This window comes from Notamacropus eugenii, chromosome 1 (assembly GCF_028372415.1).
Source record: "Notamacropus eugenii isolate mMacEug1 chromosome 1, mMacEug1.pri_v2, whole genome shotgun sequence".
Classification (NCBI taxonomy): Eukaryota; Metazoa; Chordata; class Mammalia; order Diprotodontia; family Macropodidae; genus Notamacropus; species Notamacropus eugenii.
The window spans coordinates 601,852,630-601,873,409 of record NC_092872.1 but is presented as its reverse complement, the minus strand read 5'-3'; the positions used below and the strand labels follow the sequence as shown (position 1 = coordinate 601,873,409).

The following is a 20,780-nucleotide window of genomic DNA, read 5'->3' as shown; positions in this document are numbered from 1 at the left end:
CACCTTTGACTCAAAACTCTTTGAGGGAACAAACCGTGTTATGAAAGCTGTCCTACAAGTTTGTTGTACTAGCTCATGTAAGACAAGTCATTTTTAAAGTCAGTGCTTATCTTATTTTCCTAAAATTATCAAGCAAATAATATTAGTATTATTACCTCTAATCATTTCAGTCTAATGCTGAGTCCTTTGGTTTTTACCTGTAAGTCTCTTGAAACTTTTGAATGATTCAGAGTTGTAGCATGCTTGTTAAAGCACATGTATGCCATTCTTGGTATGAGCACCCACTTGAAGAATTCTCTTTAATATTCTTACTATCACATACAGAGGCAATGCCCTGAAGTAGACTGTAGTAGCTCAATTTATTTTTTATTTCTATTTTAGCTATTACTGAGAAATAAGCTTTGGCGCCTATCCATTCTAATGAGCTTTTTTTTTTTTTGCAAATAGTATTTAATTTTTTCAAATTACATGTAAAGATGATTATCAACATTCATTTTTATAAGACTTTGAGTTCCATGTTTTTCTTCCTCCTTCCCTCCCCAAGACAGCAAGTAATCTGATATAGGTTATACATGTGCAATCATGTTAAACGTATTTCCACATTAGTCATGTCATGAAAGAAGAGTCAGAACAAAATGGAAAAACCACCAGAAAGTAAAAACAAAAAAATGAAAACAGTATATTTCAATCTACATTCAGACTCTAATTCTTCCTCTGGATGTGGATAGCATTTTCCATCATGAGCCTTTTGGAATTGTCTTGGATCATTGCATTGCTGAGAAGAGCTCCATCTGTTGTAGCTGATCATCGCACAGCATTGCTGTTAGCATGTGCAGTATTCTCTTGGTTTGGCTCACTTCACCTCACATTCATTCTTATAAGTTGTATTAGACTCGAAGGCACAAATACATTCAAAGGAATACCAACTGTCTGTGATAGTTAGAAAGTGAAGGTTGAGCCCCAAACCAAAACACCATGGAGCCTTTGGTTGAGAAGCAAGAAATCACTGACAATGGAGAACAAGTACCTCAGTCTTTTGGAGCCAGGAAATGACCCAAACTTCAGTATAACAGTTGAATGTCTGTAAACAGATAGGAGTGTGTGAGGCATATAGCGTTTCTAAACCCTACGTCATATAGTTTAATAAACACACAAATACCTCAGGCGTATATAGCCCAGTCCTGCACCAAATCACTTGAAATGACTTGTAGTAATTCTTTCTTCCCACTCAATTTTTTATACGGAAGGTAGAAGACGTTTATTAGATAGAAAGGAAACTATAGCAGCGCTTGCAACTTAGCAAAAACAATGGCGAGTTTCCTTCTGATTTTAAGTACTGTCCCACATTCGTGATCATGGGGAAGCCCCACTTTGATATAGTATAAAATTGAAACCATATCAAGTCAAAGACAAGTAATATGGTGATTTTATGAAGCACCCTGAAAAGGATCAAGGAGTATGCAGCATGCAAGGGACTCTGTGAAGAGGTAAATTTAGGAAGGTAGGAATATCAAGTGCCCTACCTGCTGTAAAGTTCTATTTGTTTGAAAGGTACAGTTGTCCAAGTTGTAATGTTCATTCTTCTTGCAAATCGTTCGGCTTATATGCATATCAATCATATATTTCAGTCCTTTCACAAGCTAAATTGAATAAGAATAGGCTTTTGGATTATTTGTGGTAAAACAGATTTACGATTATCCTTTAGGTGTTACTTGACATCACTGATGAGAGGGTAGATGCCCTGACCAAGGTTTGCACTGTGAAGTGAGTTATTAGGACCAGGGGCTTGAGCTGCTAAATTCAGAGAGAACACCTTGAGGAAGGCAACTCTGGATGCTCTGGGCTCTGACCTTTGTGTTCACCTTGATATCTTAGACACATATCAATGATTATGAATTCACATGCAATTACCCAGACCATCTTGTAAGTCCAATTGAGACATAGTATGGTACAGTGGAAAACTGGAGATTTTGGAATCAGAGTTCAAATCCTGCCTCTGACGCATTCTGGCTGTGTGACTCTGGGCAAGTCACTTAGTAATTCAGTGCTCCAGACAATTCTCTGAAACAGTCATTTTCAGAGCAGGTTCTGCTTTGAATAGTGGGAATTTTCTCAGCTGGAATTCCTTATACCATTGAAATCACAGGTTCAATTCCATCCCATGTCAGATGAAAACTATCATTATTGTGTTTTCTCTAGGATGAATAAATAGGGTGTTACTGAGGGTCAGTGCTCCAGTTGTGTCCAACTCTTTGTGGCCCATTTGGGGTGTTCTTGGCAAGAAGTGGTTTGCCATTTCCTCTTCCACTCATTTTATACAGATGAAGAAAATTGAGGCAAACAGGGTTAAGTGACTTGTCCAGGGTAACACAGTTAATAAGCATCTGAGGCAAGATTTGAATTCAGGTTCTTGGGGCTTAAAAGCCCAGTGTTTTATTGACTGCAACAGCTAGCTGTCCCAAGGATCATTTGGGGTTCTCTTAATAGAAACCTTTAGAAAATGACAGTCTTTCTATTTTGGCTTCTTAGAGGATGTTTTTGGAGGTAAGAGGTCAGATTGTTGGCCAAATTCTGGGCTGGCTATCTGTAGTTTCTGGGTAAACTAAGCAAAAAATCCTTAGTTTTCTTTTTCCTTAGGTTTTTCCTAAGGGGTTAAGGAGGAGAGTGCAGGACAGATTTGTAGTCAAAACACTCACCTGCACCATTGCTTTATCAATGTGAAGTTCTTTGAATAAGAAAAGGTCATTTGTGCAATTGTTATACCTTTCAACTGCAAACCTGGCTGCTTTTTGAACCCCAGGGTCACTGGGTTTTATGAATTTGGGAAATCCAGGTTTCTTCCCTACATCAAGGCCTAAAAGAGAAAAAAAAATTAGCCAGCCAATCATATTACTTGTAATGGAAGGGACTCTCTGTCTATAATTGACATCACAAGGTACTTTTCTCTCTTTTCTTCCCCACCTTCCCCTATCCCCCCCCAATTATGCAATAGCAGGTGAATCAGTCCTAAGGGAGATCTCCAACAACTGCCAGTTGAGATGAATTGTATTTTCACCACAAGTGGCCACATGGGGACCTCAGTGGAAAAAAAAAAAGGCAACTAAACCTGTCAATCATTTCCTGAGCACCCAAAGAACCTCAGAAAAACCTGACTGCTTTAGTTATTGGTTCCTCAGAGTTCACACACAAACACACACACACACACACACACACACACACACACAAACACACATACATATCCCTCTTTCCCCAATCACCCACTGTAGTTTTGACACTGGTTTTCCTTGCTAATCATCTGCTAGTTACAGGAATAAGCCCTGCTCTCTTCAGAACCTTATTGCAAGAACCACATAATTGACCTTTAGGATTCCAGTCTTTTTCCTTTCTAATCCATCCTGCATACTTTGTAACAGCCAGGTGTAGGGGTAAGCAAGGTAGGCATTCATCACCTAGGACACAACAAGGAACATTTTAATATTGATTAGCATGTAAGAGGGATAAAAAGGCTTTCCCCTTTACTCCACCTGCTGTGAGTATACCCCCATGGAGTGCTAAGCATCTGTCCTGGATATTGTGTTCAGCTCTGAAGGAGTTGTCACTTTGGGATGATGAAGGAAACTCAAGCTGGTCCCTTGGCTTCCCCTATCCCCACTTCCATAGCAGGGGTGGTAGATAGTAGGGTGCTAGAACAATTTTAAAGGAGAATTCGTTTCTCTCATTCCTTCCGTTCTCACCCTCCACCCTGTAACCCCCACCAGAAATGGTCTCTGCCAAAATGTGGTTCCTAGAGCAGAGAGATTTGGTTAGATGAGCTTGAACTTCTGTCTGCCTTTTCTGCTCTGTTTCTTTCCCTGAGTATAGATGTCTGAACAGTGATTTTGAAAGATGGTCTTTCTAGGAGTACCAGAAGGTAGTACAGTTGGGAGGATTTTTTCTCCACTACTCTCTCCTCCTCTACTCTCCTTCCCTACCCCTCCCACAATTGGCCATGGAACTTTGAAGCAGAGACATTTGACTAATGGGGGAACACCACATTCAGCACAGAACAGAAACACCCTCTTTAGACAGGGGCAGTACACGTGGCAAAGAAAAGAACAGATAATTAACTCAAGAGAACTCTCTTTGGTAACTGAGAATCAAATTTTTGAGAAGACCAGACCTTGGGAGCCTAACTAAACAATTCACTCAGCAGAGATGATATTCCTGGAAAGTGGGGTGGGGGAGAATTTTCACAGAGGAGAGGAAAGATTGTTGAGTCTTCTTTTTGTTGTATTTTTCCACTTAAATTGTAGTTACTGTGTATATTTTCCTGGTTCTTATTTCATTCTTCATTAATTTATGGATGTCTTATGTAAGTTCCTGACATTTCTTACGGCACAATAGTATTCCAATACATTCATCTACCACAATTTATTTGGGGAGTGGCTAATCAAAAGTGCTGCTATGAAAAAAGTTTGGTTTATGTAGGACCTTTTTAATTTTTGATCTCCTTGTAGTATATTCTTAGTGGTGAGATTTCTGGATTGAAGGATTTGGACATCTTAATAACTTTCTAGCTGTTTTGAAGAACTAAAATTGTGAACATACCTTCAGTGTTTGGAAGGGAAGGGTAAAAGGGAATAAACATTTATACAGTGCCTACATAGGCACTTTGTTAAGGGCTTTTTTTTTTTTTCTGAACAAATATCTTACTTGATCCTCATAGCAACCTGGCAAGGTAAGTGCTATTATTATCCCCATTTTACAGTTGACGAAACTGAGGGAAAAAGAAGTTAAGTGACTTGCTCAGGATTTCACAGCTATTAAGTATCTGAAGCCAGATTTGGACAGAGATCTTCCTGACTCCCAGCACAGCACTCTAGCCATTGTGTCATCGAGTACATACATTTGGTAGAAGATCAGGGAAATGTGGTTTTCAAACCTTGTTTGGGATGCATTAATGACTTGTAGATCTGCTCCTCTACTAGATCAGTATTACAAAGGCATTGCACTAATTGTATCAATTTTGTTAAAAGCAACCAAAAAACTCCCATGGCTCCCCAGTGCCTACTGAATATAGTTCATATTTAAGGTGCTCCACAATCTGACTCTAATCTATATTTCCAGTCTTATCTCCTGCTACTTTCCTACAAAAAGCTGAAGGTTTCATTCAATTTAAATTGACACACCCCAAATACAGTACATCTTACCTTTGTCTGTGTTCTCTTTGCCTAGGATGACCTTTCTTCCTTCCCCAACAATACTCTCCCTTCTCCCTCCAAATCCCACAACTTCACCATCAACTACTTGAAATCCTAAGCCTCCTTCAAAATCAATTGAAATGCCACCAATTACTTTTCCATTTGGAAATAATACCTTCCCCCCAGTACTTAGTTTGTACCACTCATATGGCGTGTTATTCCCTCTATATGGCTAAGCTTCTTGACTATTATTCATTAGACTTCTACAAATTTATAGCTCTCCCTGGGTCTACCATACTGTTTTACAAAATAGTAGGTATCCCTTGCAATACAAAGAGAAAACAGTGGATCTAATATGCTCATAGATTTCTTCACTTTCCTCTAGCTCTTCAGGTAGAGACAAACATGAGAGAACACTGATAGAAGTTGTATAGGATGGAGAGGCATGAATCTGTTGATACGCATTCCTGGACAGAGTGTGCCCAACTGAGGTGCTCAATAAATATTTGCTGAATGAATCAAGTCCTTTGGCTCTTTTTTCCCCCTTCTAGGCAAGGTTTGATTCGCTTGTGAGAGGAGAAGGAGGCAAAAATATATGGGATAAAGAAGAGGGAGCCAGAAGGAAGAGAATTCTTTCAAGAGTTAGATGGCCACTGGTCTCTTTCCTAATCCGTGCCATACTTGAAGGAGCAATGACAGCAGACTACATCTGCAGCAGAGTTTATAGAACTCACTTTTATGTTATTTACCTACATTCCCTCTTTCATAGCCATAAACTCAAGTTATATCAAAGGTGGGGTTTCCAGAAGCACCACCATTGTGGAGGAGGCTTTTAGCCTCTAAATGTCAGTAAATTGATCGAGGAGTATGCATCCTTTTGGGAGGACAACAAAATTAATACAAGGAAATCAGGAAAATCTAATGTCTTTGTGTGTGTTTGTGTGCATGTGTGTGTGTGTGTGTGTGTGTGTGTGTGTGTGTGTGTGTAAGCTGATCAGAGTTTTGAAGGAAATGAGGGATTCTGAGAGTTGAAGGTGTGAAGCACATTTGAGGAATGGGAAAGAGTGAGTGTAACGGTAAGGAGACAAGGGATGGAAAGTTGCTTGTGAGGAACAGTGAGGAGGTCAGTTTAGTTGGACCACAGGGTATTGGAAGGGCAACAATATATTAGAAGGTTAGAAATGTAGGTTATTGGGGACTTTAAGATAGAAACTTTAGTTTGTTGTTGGTTCTCTTCATAAGAAAGAGGTAGGCAATGTCTCACTGTCTCCCATCCGGGTCTACTCAGACTGTTTTGTTATGAAAAGAGCCCTGGACCAAGGGCTGAAACTGGGCTTCACTACTAGCTCTGACATTAGCAGTGTGGTTATGAACAAGTCATTTAAATTCTCTGGGTCTCAGTTTTTTCATTTGAGGAACATAAAGGCATTGGAGCCTAAAAAAATCTCTTAAGTGCTCCTATGCTTCCAGATCTTATGATCTGATATCTCATTGTAACATGGAGGTGACCCCCCGAGTTCTTGAAAGCTATGCTACTAGAATCTAAGTTCAACAAGTTCTAGTGAACTGGGAAGGCTTTCATTATGGCCTTGTAATAGAGGGTATATCTATTTTTCATGGACTAGTCTAGCCAAGTTAGAGAGGATTATCACTAATTTGGTTCAAGGGTGACTTTTTTGGGGGCCTTGGATATCAAAGACTTTGGTAGCTGGGTACACACTGGATAGAATGTTCGGAGTCAGGAATCGTGCCTCTTACTAGCTGTGTGATCCTGGACAGGCCCCTTTGTCTCTTTCTGCTTTAGTTTCCTCATTTATAAAGTGGAGATAATACAGTGATCCCTTCTATATTGTGGGGGCTAGGGACATGTTGTCCCCATGAACTGGAAAATCCACATAAAATTTTTTGGCTCTCCATACTAGAAAAAAATTGAGTTATTACATCATTAAAAGATAAAATATATTGATATTATATGATACTATACATATATTTTATGCATTTCTGAGTTTCTAAACATTTTCCTGTGCCATCTGCTGGCCTTTATGTGTCATCCATGACTTTGACAAAATTCCCCCCAAATTCCATGTGTCATCTACAGCTTTAGCAAAACTCCCCCAAAATTCCTATTTAATTTTTTATGCTGAACTATGATATATTGAAATCATGATGGGGAAAGTGATGATGTGGAAGGGATAACTGTAATAGCAGCTACCTCACAGGGTTGTGGTGAGGATCAAATAAGATAATATGAATAAAGCACTTTGCTACATAATGCTAGCTATTATATATTGTTATAGTAATCATAAGCTGTTATTAATAATAACAGCAACAATAACTAAAGAGGGGCAGGGATATACCTGAAAGGAGAGAATAATGACACTCAAATATTTCATCAGAAAGGACAATGAGATCAGAAAATGTGGTTTCCTTGTCATTCTAGGTGGGCTGGGATAAACAGACTCACAAAGAAACTGACTTCAGAAAAGACACAGAACTTTGGGAGCAGGGGAGCTGAGTGGTCCGAAAATAGAGAGGATTTCAAATTGGAAAGAGATAGAATTCAATCTAATGCTCTCATTTAGTAAATGAAGAAACTGAAGCCCGTAATTATATACAGACAGTGACAGAACGTTCAGTCTCAGGTTATCTGACTCACTTGTTGAGTATATTATCAGGGGATTCTTTTGCTGTATGGGTTGGACTACGCAGCTGGTAAAGTTTTTTCCTGCTCTCAAATTATGTGATTCAGTCACTCCAAAGCCAATGTTTCTATCGTTGCAGAGAGAGATGGATTCAGAGATTCTGTTTTGCATTTGAGAAGTAGAAGGTACTTTAATATATGAAATAATGGACAAAGGCCCTGGATGCTGTTCACTTGTTTATTGCTTTAGAGTCTGGAGACTAATTGAGGAGAGTTCAGAGCTAAGTCAGAAAGTCATGCCGTGATCAGAATGCTTTGTTTTGGCAGGAAGACAGCTCCAGACAGGCAGTGTGGCCCCTGGAAAGAGCAGTATTTGTATTCAAAGAACCTGCCTTCAAATCCCAACCATACTGCTTTTTATCTAGATGTCTTTGGGAGAGACACTGAACCTTTTCAGTTTCTTTCTTTGTAAAAAGAGGAGGTTGGATTTGATGACCTTTAAGGTCCCTTCTATCTCAGAATCTGATTCTATGATCCCATATGGGCTAATGACCACCTGTGGGGGATGAGCCTGTGGGTTATGGGAAAGTTACAAATAACTGCTTTTCAGCGTTCAGCTAAAACAGTGGTAGTAGCCTCAGTCTCTTTGAGAAGAAGCTTACAAATTCAGAGTTAGCCATGGGGAGAGTTAGGCTTTCTATGTTTCCTTTATACTTTCTACAGAAAGTCTTACCTAGTTCTCCTTACGGTTTATGACTTCCTTCTGAGATTATTTCCAATTTATCCTCTCTATATCATGTGATATCGATTATTTGCCTGTTGTCTCCTCCATTACACTGTAAGGTCCTTGAGAGCAGGGACTGGAATTTTTTGTTTGTTTATTTTGGTTTTTATATCCTCAGCATTTAACATGGGATTTTGCACGTAGATGCTTAATAAATACTTGTTGACTTGATACCCTTGATCAGTTACAATGTTCAAAGGTTCCATGTGAAGACTCTTCAAGTACTTGAAGATAGCCATGATATGTTACCTCTCTCAATCTCTTCTCCAGGTCAAACATTTTTGGTACCTTGAAGTGTTCCTGATGTGTGGATTCAGGGCTCTCAACCCTCCTTCCTCAACTAGGTATCAAGACTACCATGCAGAAAAAGGAGAGTTTGGACAATCCTAAAGTCCTAAGAAGACCCTCTATACCCTCTAAATAGATTTTAGAATTTTTAGCATTAAGTACATAAAGATCTTTCAACACAGCCATAACACAGGAAAAGGAATTTTTGTTTTTATGGTTGTAATAGCTTTATCAGTATCTATAGAAAGGAAAAAAACCATTTCATCCCTTCACCCCCAAACACCCACCCTGAATACTACTGTGTGGTTTTAAGTCAGCCAATATATGTGTTAAGTTCACAAAGGGAAGTGCTCAGCTCTGAGGGTGGAGGAAGTAGAGGGTCTTCTTTAGAGAATATTTTTCAATATTGCCTGTGGGGTGGGTGGAAAGCCCCACTTAGAAGTCAGATCACTAGCTCTTGAAACTATTCACATGAAAGGAAATGGTGACGCAGGGAGAGTCCAACTAGCAGAACCCCCCCCCTTCACTTATGCCACTTTCCTAACCACCTCTCCTACCACCAGAAATATTTGACAACTGGTAACTTCCTTGCAGACTCAGACATCTTTGTCTTTTTTCATGTTTTACACTTCTCACATATGTGTATAGAGGTAAAAGAAGAAAGGAGATAATTTTATATTTTGTCAGGGAAGTTCTTTCTCAAGTTAGTATCTCAGAATTGGAAGGGACCCTAGAGGTTATCATCTAGTCCTACCTATACCTATTAGGAATATCATCCCATATATTCAACCTGTGAGTGGTAGGAAGATGGCAATGCCATTAATGGAACTAGGAAAATTGAGAGGAAAAACAGATTTAGGAAAGAAAGACATTAAATTTGGTTTTAGATATTTATATTTGAGGTGCTGGCAGAATACCCCAAGATGAAGAAGCAGTATGATCTAGTAGAAAGAAGACTGGATTTAGAGTTCAAAGAATCAAACCCTATCTCTGTTACCTATATGATCCTGGACTTCTCTCTGTACCCCAGGTTCCTTATCTGTAAAGGAGATAGCCTAGGTGTTTTCTTCTGTCTCTAATAGCAAGACTATCACTGCATTTATGGTAACTTTGTGCCTCTCTAAATTTCAATTTAAAATATTTATTAAGCATTTACTATTTGCAAGGTGCTTCTAATACCATGCCAGAAGAAATAAAAATGAAGTTATGTGGAGAACAATTGAAGCAACATTTCTGTTGAATTGGAGCAAAATACCTGTCATATTAAGTGTATTGATGGCAGTGTAAAGTAAGAAACAGGTAACATTTGCAGTCTATCACCATTTCCTAAGCAAGTTTAGGAGACATAAGGAGACCAAAAGAACCTAGAGCTAGTCAACACATGCTTGTTGTCAAGCAGAGAGATACAGCTGTCAAAGTCAACACTGATTTAAGCTATAAAATTGTTTGTAAAATCTTACATAGGAGGTTGGATTATTATGAGCAGTACCTCATGATTATGAGCAGTCAAAGGAAAATAAGTTTTCAAAAAACTTGGCAAGATACCCAACCCAAGCCGAATCACCATGAGGGTCATTAAGGGATGAAGTTGGAAGAAAAATGGATAATTAATGTAAAAATACCTCCATTTCTGATAGTATAGTCACATTAATACTCTGTCATAAGCTCTGATGTGTTTAATAAGGAAGAAGAAATAATAATAAAGAAAATGAAAGATGAGAAGAGTAGTTGAACTAAAATGAGGACTTAGAGTGGAGTTCTAAGCTACAGGACACAATTTTGCGAGTGTTGAGGAAGGTAGTCCTAAGAGATCTGAGTAAGAGGGGGATGCCCAATGCTTGGAAAAAAATTTAGACCCTATTACAAAAAAAAAGTGAATGAGAAAAATATCATTCACTGATAACTCATATGCCTACTTACTCATCTCTAAAAATTCTTTTTGAGAATAATTGACAGATGCATTGTGAACATCCTTGTTGAAGGTTTGAGGAGGTTGTAAAAGTAAGTTTTCGCAAATGATAGTAAGCTGCATTTTCGCAGTTACACAATCCACTGAAGGGTGTGGATAGTAGGAGATCCCACTATTTATTGTTTGTTGAATATTAGAAAAAATTAAATCAGAGCAAAACATCACCTTGAAGTTTCCCTTCAACAATGCACTTTCCATACATATGTAGAAGTCACACAGGATTCCTTAAGAGATTTAACAAGACAGATTACTTTGTTTGATGACCCTATGGTTCTTAATATCAAATGAAGCATGAAACAAGGAGATGCATGCTCGCCAAAGTTGCTTGCCATTGTCTTAGCAGAGACCAAATCAAAGGGCGATGGTGTGGTTCTTTGGATGTATCTGTTTACAGATGACATTCTGCTGATTTCATTGAGCAAAAGAATATTGTAAAACCTTCTAAACAACATTCAACGTCATTCAAAAAAGTTTAGCCTAATTATCCTTAGAGGAAAAACCAAAGGGATGAAGGATGCCAATTACATTCCAAATTCTTATATACTACTGGAGTGATCACCTCTAGAGCCTATCCATTAGTACATATATCCCAGACAGATGCTGCCAGTGGATAATGGGATTAGCCCAGAACTGATTATAAGGAGAAAAGTAGAATGGATTGACTTTAGAAAAATGTGCAGTGCTTTTCATATTCCCAAGCTTTTCTCTGAAACAAAAAGACCCATATTAATTTTTTTTCTTCTGGTGATACTTTGTGGTTACAAATAATGGAATATCAGAGTCTCTGAGTGGTTAAAAACGAACTTAAATGATCTTAAAAGTGAACTTCAATGGATTTAAAAATGAAGTTAAAAAGGAACAGTGGAGAGCTGCATGATAGACATGAGTAGGACAGAATATATTACCAACAAAGTATTATAGAGGCGAGGAGATATGCATGATGTCAGGGAGACTTAGGACCATAAAAACATGTGGGCTAGTTCCATAGTAAAAGTGAGAAATAAATAATGGATGGCTTAGCTGCTCTAATGGTAGCTATGAAATATAGAGGGCCTCCAGAATGGTAGACCTCTCCAAGAAGATTTTCTATACAGAAATGAGTAAGGGTCAAGTAAGATGAGAAGACATGAATGTGTTATAACACACACAAATACATAAATACAGATATAAATATAGATAAATATGTACGTATAAATATAAATATACCAGTGGTATCAAATTCAAATAGGCCACTAAACTGTATATAAGGAGTGCTGTTGGCTACATATTGAGTTAGAAAACCACATATTGACATTATCTATGAACTATTGTGTTTTTATTTATTTTGTTAAATTGTTTTTTAATTTGGTTCAGACTTCTGTGGGCCATGCATATTTGACACCTCTCTACACTATTAGAGGGAGTACCCATATTGATGAAATTGCAAATCCAAAGTATGGGGGAAAAAACTGCCTAGGTATCAGAGAGAGACAGGACAAAACCAAGTAGAGTCTTTCTCTTCAAAGAACTGATGTTCTACTGGGGGCAGGGACCATGACTGTTTTTTACAGATGAGTAAATATAGTTCCAGTTAGTTTAGGAGAGAGAGAATACTAACAGCCGGGGTATCAGAAATGTTTTTGCATGGGAGGGATAACTGGGCTAAGCCTTGAAGGAAGCCAAAGTGGAGGGGAAGAGGAAATATATTATAAACATTGAAGATGGCCTGTAAAAAGACAAGGAGATAGGGGATGGAATGCTAATTAGGTTGGAACAGATATGGGAAGGGGATAACATAAACCAAGTCAGGTAATAGGGAATAGTCAGAATATGAAGTTTTTTTCCTGGAGTCTGAGGTCCTGCCCCTTAAATTTGAGAATGCTCCCAAGGCTGGTAAGGGGTGGGGAACTTGCAGCCTTGAGGCCACATGTGGCCCTTTAGGTCTTCAAGTGTGACCCTTTGACTGAATCCAAATTTCATAGAACAAATTTGTTTCCCACCCCTGCCTAGGTTGTGTGACCTTGGGTAAATCATTTGACTTCTCTGGGCCTCAGTGATATGACTGGACTATATGATCTCTATTTAGAAGATTCCATCTACCTTGAAAATTCTTTCATATGAAAGTATGACACCACAAATTATTGGAAGCTAGTGAATAAATATGAATAGTAGGAAAAAAAAGTTCACCAGAGACAGAGTGAGTATATCTAGACTGGACTTCTCTGTATGCTTAATATCGAATTCCTGTGACTGAATTATCTGATTAGATAAGTGTCATGAACCAACCATTCTGACAGGAGGTGGTGGTGGTGGGGAGGTTCATGGCCACTCAATCTCCTCCATTATCTCAAGGGTCTATGATTCATTTGTGGAAGGGACTGAATACTCTTTTCCTTTTCCCTACAACAAACACCACCCCCCAATGTGGTTTTAATGATAATTGACACTGAGTCACAAGAAAGGTTGTTGCAATAGCTCCAGTTTAAGTAGAGAGACTCTTTCAAACTGTACCTCTGCTTTCAATTCACATAATGAATAGGAACTAATACAGTTCTTGTTGGGGTCAGGGTGTAGAAGGTCCGTAATTTATGAGGGTAAAAAGGGTGAAGAGCTAGGAACCAAGAGACCAGGGCTCTGGTTGATTCTAGGGTTCCATCACTGAGGTGTGAGTCCTCAGGCAAGAAGGTTTAATTCTATGTATCTTGGTTCTCTCCCCTGTAAAAGGCAGGTCATTTAGTTAGTCAATAAGCATTTATTAAACATGATGTAGTTCAGACAATGCTAATTATTGGGAACAGAAGGAAAGGCAAAAAACAGTCATTCTTAAGGAGCTAAGTCTAATAAGGCACACAACATGCAAACTAATAAAAGGAACATATAGGGAGACAGAGATGGATATCTATACAAATATATATGTCATCTCTCTATCTCTGTCTCTCTTTCTGTCTCTGTATCAATCTCTGTCTCTTTCTATATGATAAATACAAGACAAAGTCCTAAAATCATAGGTTTAAAGTTTGGAAGGAACTCTAATCCAACCCCTTCATTTTAAAGATTGGAAACTGAGGCTCAGAGAGATTAATTAACTCATCTAAGGTTGTAACTTGCAGTTCCAGGATCTCTAATTTCAAATCAAATACTCTTTTTTCTGCATCATGCTCTTGTCTTTATCTTCCTTTTTCCCTGATGCCACCGTCTACTGGGTCTCCCATGTTTTAAGTTTGGCCTTCTTTTGGTGTGTTCTCTTTCCCTCACCTTTCATGTTCAGTTACTAAGTCTTATTGATTTTAACACCTAACTTCTCCTCTCATTTCCTGCTACCACCACATGAGTAGAAGCTCAGATCATTTATCTTCACTATTGAAATAGAGTTCTTTAAGTGAATTAGAATTACTTAAGCCATTGCACTCAAAGATATTCAGTGGCTCACTCTTAACTTCCAAGAGAAGTTCAAACTCTCCCCCCAACTTGAAGTCACTCCACTTTCCCAGCTTTACTTATCATTCTCCTCTCTACGTTAATGCTTTACCTGAACTGGACAACTCTGGGTCTTGTAGGTATACTGAACTTGCGGTCTTGAGGTCACATGTGGTCTCAAGGTCTCAGTTTTCCCATCCCTGGCAGACCCTGTTCCTAGAATGGCACCTTTCCCCATCTTAATCTGCTGATCTGCTGTCTTAAAAATAGGACCTATCTCAGGTGGTATTACCTCACAAAGTCCTTTCTGATTTCTGCTCAATTAGTAAAAGACCTCTCCTCTTAAATCTCACATCACACTCTGCTTTGCACCTCTTTAATAGGCATCTGTGTTGGTGTCTGCATCCACTAACTACACCGTACGCTTCCTGAGGCCAGAGGCTGTGTATTGGCCCCTCTGGCCGTGTCTAGCCTCACTTCAAGTCTCACTTCTCTTTAGTCCATTCATCCCACAGCTGCCAATGGGAAATTCCTCAAGGGCAGATCTGACCAAATCACTTCCTTACTCAAGTTCCACTGACTTCTATTGCTCCTCCCTTCTTAATTTGACCCCACCTTACTTTTCTACTCTTATACATTCTATCCCTTCCTGCATTCTGTTCTCTGATCAGACTGGCCTTCTTGACTTCTTCCCACCCACTCTTTCTGTACCTTTGTATTGGGTGTCTCCTATGTCCTGAATGCACCCTTCTTCCACCTCTGCCTCTGAGAATCTCTTGTGCCTTTCAGAACTGTGCCCTAGAGATACCTTTTACCTTATCTTTCCTGATCCTCTGAGTTTCTGGTGATGTCCAATTCCCTCCTCCCCCATTTACCTTGTATAAAACTTAGGTACTTTTATCCCAAAGTATTTAGACATGAGAAGCAGCATGATGTAACTGCGAGACAACTAGTCTCAGAGCCAGGAAGACCTTTGTTTGAGCTCTCCCTCATACATACTGGCCGTGTAACCCTGGGCAAATAACTTAATCTTTCATTGCTCTGGGTTCTAAGACACTTCTGGACACTTCTGCTTCCCTTCCCCCTTCACATCTCTCCCCTGGCCCAGGTTTCTCAAAACATCTGGGCTGGTGGAATTGGATGATATGCGAGTCACCAATTCTTTTCTTTCTTGGTGAGATGGAGGACCACTAGGCTTTTACATCTCTATTGATACTGTCTCCTAAGGTCCTCTAGACCGTATCCACTGCTCAGCTTCTTGGCACATAGTAAGCCCTTAATAAATGCTTTTTCATTCATTTACTCATTGATAAGTTACATAGATTGTTCCAATGTGAATTGTAGAAGGAATCTTTAAGATCAATGAAATCACAGGTTCACTCTCTATCCCTATCCACTATATTTGTTGTACATATTATTTCCCTTGATAGAATATAAGTTCCTTGAGGGCAGGGACTATTTCATCAGCCAGTAGAGTGCCTGGCACAAAGTACATGCCTAACAAATGCATGCTGATTGCTATGTAAACTTTGTATCTCCCTAAGTTACTATTCACGTATTCTATACACAGTAGTACCTACTTACTGGAATTATTGTGAAGAGAAAAGGAGAGAATGACTGTGAAAACTGCGTTCAAATGTATAAAGCGATATAAAAGTGACTTTTCTTGCTCTTAGTTCTATGATTTGATGTATTAATATTAATTGAACTAGAGGAATACAGCAAGATAATTGACAATAACACAATCTAACGCACATTTTTGCCACGTATGTTGGATTGTCTCATCAGTCATCTCTTTTTCAATTAATACATCAAATCATAGAACTTTCATAGTCATACTCCCATTTGTTTTCTTCACAATATTTCTGTTAAGTAGCCTAGAACAACAAACCTTTGTTACCCAGCGGTTTTGTATAGAGTACATCCGTAGTCACTAAAAAGACACAAAAATGACCAGAGGGAGGTCAGGTGGAACCAGAGGAAGAAGCCTGAAGGTTGCCCTTCCTTGTTCACCTAAATATTTTCATTCAGGTAACATGGCCCAGTTGACCCCTATTGTGTCTGTTTTTGACAGATTCACTCATGGGAATGTTAAGTGGTGAGTTGGGACAGGGATAGGACCATCTACTAAGCAAGAACAAGTCAGTTCTGCAAAGAATAAGAAACCAAATATTATGGGCTCCTTAAGGATCTGATTTCACTGTTTATCAACATATCAAAGGTTTTTGCTCAGGGTCAGTAGGCCATAATTTGGGGGAGGCTGTTATGGAACTAGTTGGAGAAGGAAATGGCAAACCACTCTAGTATCTTTTCCAGGAAAACCCCAAATGGGGTCACGTAGAGTTGGACATGATTGAAAAATGAACGACAACTGAAAATCGTGGAATTGAAGCATTGGATGCCTTCTCCTACTCTGCCTCAATCTCTGTTGATATGCTTTAAGACACAGCCTTCTATTCTAGGACAAAATGATTCTGACACTGGTAGAAGACCAGTTTACTGTCAAAAATATAGCATTCAGAGCAAGCTACATACAAACACTCATACCTATGGCTCCTCCCCCACTCCTCCATGTCACAGGGAGTTGGTGGGCTGGGGAGGGGTGAATGTCTGTGTAAGGATGTGCATACATTTTACCTGGGGTGCTAAGTCTCTGGGATCATTTGGCCTTGGAAAGGAAGTGGGAGAGGTTATATGGCTGAGTTGGGGAGAAGTCACACGGAAAGATAGAAGAATTGGGTAGGCCTGTAGGGAATTGACCACCTTCCCTGTGACAAAATTGGGAAACAGCAGACTAGGACCTTATGGTATAGTAGAATATGTATCTCAAAATATGTAGGAGGGAGGGAGGGGGAGAGGGAAAGAGAGAGACAGAGAGACAGAGAGAGAAATGAGAAGAGATACAATTGAATAGGCTGGCAGACTAGGGGCTGATGAAACCATTGGCATGTAGTCTATAGTGCCTGTCTTTCCATTGTTTCCATGGGGTACTGCCCCACCACGACTGGGGAACACATAAAACCCTCAGGATATTTGTATTCATCTGACTATTTCACTCCTCATTACCCCTCTGACAGGAGGGAGGAAGAGGAAAAAAAGATGTTGATCTCTACCCCCTCAATCATTGAGTCTAAAATGTGACCTTATTCCTTTAAATGCTTTTTTGTGTTCCTATGTTGTTGTTGTTAGTATTATTATTTGGAGGCTAGGTCTCCCTATCAGGCAGATAGTATAGTGACAACTTACTGATTGACTAATTAGAAGCTTTAACCTATTCTGTTTTTCTGACCTGGACTTGTTTGTCCTTTTCTAAAAAGCCTGGTGGTCTGCAGATTCCAAAGGGTTCATCATATTAGTGCTGGACTTAGTTCAGATATAGGATAAGCATTTGTTTTTAGCTCTTGTGCAGCTCAGACTAACTCCACTAACTCCAGTGATCCAACAGCATCAGATTTCCCAGCAAAGACAAGCTGTGTGTGCCACCACATTGGCTCCCTATGCTATTTTAAATTGCTCTTAAAGGACATGATCATTTGCAATGATTTGTGTTCAAGCCCATGTGTATGGTTTGGTATTGAAAGAAAGGCGGTTAGCTCAAAGAGGAGAGATATTTGGGAGCTGATTAGAGAGAATTTTTTTAATGTAATGCCGTCTGAGACTTCTATACCCTACGCTTATCTTGAATCTGGAAGAGAGAATCAAAAAAGAAAAAGAGCCAGTGGCAGTGAGAGATAGAAAAGCTGGTAAGTTTTCAGAATACTCTGCAGAGAGTATATGAGGTAACCAATTCTGGTCTCAACTTTGCAACTAATTCCCTGTGTGACATTGGGCAAATGATTTTGATTCTCTAAGTTTCAGTTTTCTCATCTATAAAAGCAATTGGATTTGATTCAGAGATCTCGAAGGACCATGATTTCCATGTGCTTATGTGTCTAATCATTTGGATATCTGTATGCACTATAGTTTCCTACATGGACGTAGTTTCTCTTAGTTATCCTTTCTAATACCCTTCCTCTTGGCTAAAGTATTGGAACCATGGTGATGGTGGTGGTGAAACCATCAGATATAAAAATAATTAGCTCAAAGTGTCTGAACAACAATTGAATAGGTAGTACAAGGTTAAAAAGAACAGTCAACATTTCAGAGCGAACTATGCATCCCTAAGGAAGCATAATCTCTTGGGTTGCTTTTACCAGGTTAAATTCCTTGCTGTCCCTGTCTAAGTGATGCAGAAGAAAAGCCTGTATGAACACAGGTTTTTAAGTTCCCCCCTTACAAAGTTTCCAGAAACACTATCTAATTTCAAGCATGTTAAGAGAAACGGCATTTTTGAAGTCTCTTCACCTCAAAAGGAAACCACAGATGTTGCAATGGCCATAAAGGCAGATGTAATACAAATCTGCATTTGTTTCACTTGCACACGTAGTTCAGAAAGCTTGCCTTTGATGCTTTCTTTGGCAGAGTAAATGAGCCTGGGGAGCGTAGGGTGCAAAAGGAGGGAAGAGGTAGATTCTTTTGTAGGAATGACTAGTGGTTGGCAATTCAGATGAGAGATGCTACTCAACTGACACATTCTAGAAAGAAGAGAAACTATTCAGACCTCCTTTAAGATACAGATTCTTAACTCTGTGTGTGTGTGTGTGTGTGTGTGTGTTGGATTTACCTGCAGTCTGCTAAGGCCTATGGGCCCCTTTTCAGAACAAAAGTTTTTCAAAATGCATGAATTATGCATAGGATTACAAAGGGAACCAAGTATGCTGAGATAAAGTCATCAGCTTTGCCAACTGACTCCCCTGGCTTCCTTTACCTAAAATCTCATCTTCTATAGGAAACCTTTTCCAATTCTTTTTAATTTTAGTACCTTCTCTTGCTTAATTTTTCCTATATGTAGCTTGTTTTACATATTTATTTGCTTCTTGTCTCCCCTGTTGGACTGTGAGCTCCTTGAGGGCAAGGACTGTCTTTTGCCTTTTTTTTTGTATCCCCAGAGCTTAGCACAATTATTGGTACATAGTAAATAATTAATAAATGTTTATTGATTGGCTGAACAGTATTTTTATAAAATGGATCCCAATGTAAGAACTCTTTGATCCACTAGTTACACAGTGTTTTGACTTTTCTGGAGGTATCAGTTGGTCACAGCCATCTTCAAATCAAACTTGATTTAACAGAAAGATTTCATGTAAATATGGCCTAGCTCACAGTTCTAGAGAGGTTCACAGTTTATAAATTTATTTTTTCACAATGGTATTTTGGAGTAGATAGTCCTGGAATCCTAGAACTTCAGAGGTCAACAATGAACTTGGAGTCAGAGACCTGAATTTGAATCCTCTAGCTGGTCTTTATTATCTGTGTGACCTTGTACAAGTCACTTAACTTCTATAAAATGACTAAATGATCCCTAAAATTTTTTCCAGCTTTAAATACATAACCCTTGAATCCTAGTTCAAGCTGTAAGTGGCTTGAACCAGAATCTCCTCTATCACACCCTGACAAGTGGTCATCCAATCTTTCCCTTAAGATCCATAGCGGAAGGTAACTCACTACCTCTCAAGAGCCATATTTGAGCTTTAATCATGCACTTATCATTCTCATTTCACATATGAGAAACTGAGGCATAGCAAAGTGAAATGACTTACCCCAAAAGGTGCACAGTGAGTTAATAAAAGATCTGGAACTGCAACCCAGGTCTCCATGCTACATAGTCTCTATAAATATATGGTAAGAAACCTCACAACTTGATAGATTAGAGATCTTAAACCCCCCACCTTTTTTTTTTTTTTTGCACGTAAAAGACTCCTTTTCAGGACTGATGGAGCTTAGGGATCTCTTCTCCGAACATCTTTACATGCATAAAATAAAATGTACAAGATCACAAAACAAACCTATCGTGCTGAAATATATCTAGGATCCTCCTGATAGAAAAGAAGGGAGAGAGTGCAATTGAAATCAACTTGAAAATTTATCAGTCAGTAAAAGCCACCAAGTGGCAAACTTGTTAAATTAGAGAACAGAATAGGGGGAAACACGCCATAGTGATCTGCCTCTCTAGTAGATAAGGTGAGATGGTAGCCATTGCACAAAGAAAGCCCAGGGGGATCAGAGAAGAAAGGAGAAACATGAGAGAAGAGATCTCCAGAATGAGTATCTTTTCATCTTACCACTGGAAGTGCTGGCTGAGTCAACCAGAGTTAAATGACAAAAGATGAGCCAGCTCCAAGGCATCCTCATAGCTCCACTTCAGAAGTCTGACAATTACACTGTGTTGGTCACTCCTGACAATCTTAGAATGTGTGTGAGCTGAGCGGGGAAGAGGAGTGGGTAGGTGGAGAAAATATTTCTAGCTCAAGAGCTCTCATTGGCTACTGGGAAAGCATCAACTCTGAAGTTTTTCACAGCTGTGGCAATTAGTCTTCAACCTCATCAGTTGTCTATAGCTGATTCCTTTAGGGAACCAGGGGAGATTTACTTGCTGAATCATTTTTAGCAGTTACTCTTTCTCAATAGAATTACATGTTCCCC

General features: G+C 39.1%; 1 protein-coding gene across 2 annotated transcripts; it reads right to left on the bottom strand.

Moving 5' to 3' along the window:
- Positions 1 to 562: 562 nt before the first annotated feature.
- Positions 563 to 20,548, bottom strand: CST7 (cystatin F). Of its 2 annotated transcripts, XM_072634634.1 has the most exons (5): positions 20,420 to 20,515; positions 3,360 to 3,449; positions 2,697 to 2,854; positions 1,524 to 1,640; positions 563 to 1,081 (listed from the first exon to the last, which is right to left on the bottom strand). In XM_072634634.1, the coding sequence occupies exons 1-5, from the start codon at positions 20,487 to 20,489 to the stop codon at positions 1,004 to 1,006; spliced, it is 513 nt and encodes a 170-aa protein (XP_072490735.1). In that variant the 5' UTR covers positions 20,490 to 20,515; the 3' UTR covers positions 563 to 1,003. The 2 variants fall into 2 exon arrangements, with proteins under 2 accessions (XP_072490735.1, XP_072490737.1); XM_072634636.1 differs by lacking the exon at positions 3,360 to 3,449 and having other exon boundaries at positions 907 to 1,081; positions 20,420 to 20,548.
- Between the last annotated feature and the right edge of the window lie 232 nt (positions 20,549 to 20,780).

Excerpts from the sequence above, each read along its gene's own strand:
- CST7 (XM_072634634.1), bottom strand. The coding sequence starts at position 20,489 with ATGAGGATGCCTTGGAGCTGGCTCATCTTTTGTCATTTAACTCTGGTT. Across the intron at positions 1,641-2,696 it reads TTGATAAAGCAATGGTGCAG|CTTGTGAAAGGACTGAAATA; the intron begins GTGAGTGTTTTG and ends TATTCAATTTAG. Across the intron at positions 1,082-1,523 it reads CAAATAGAACTTTACAGCAG|ACATTCAACTGTTATACTGA; the intron begins GTAGGGCACTTG and ends ATCTGTTTACAG.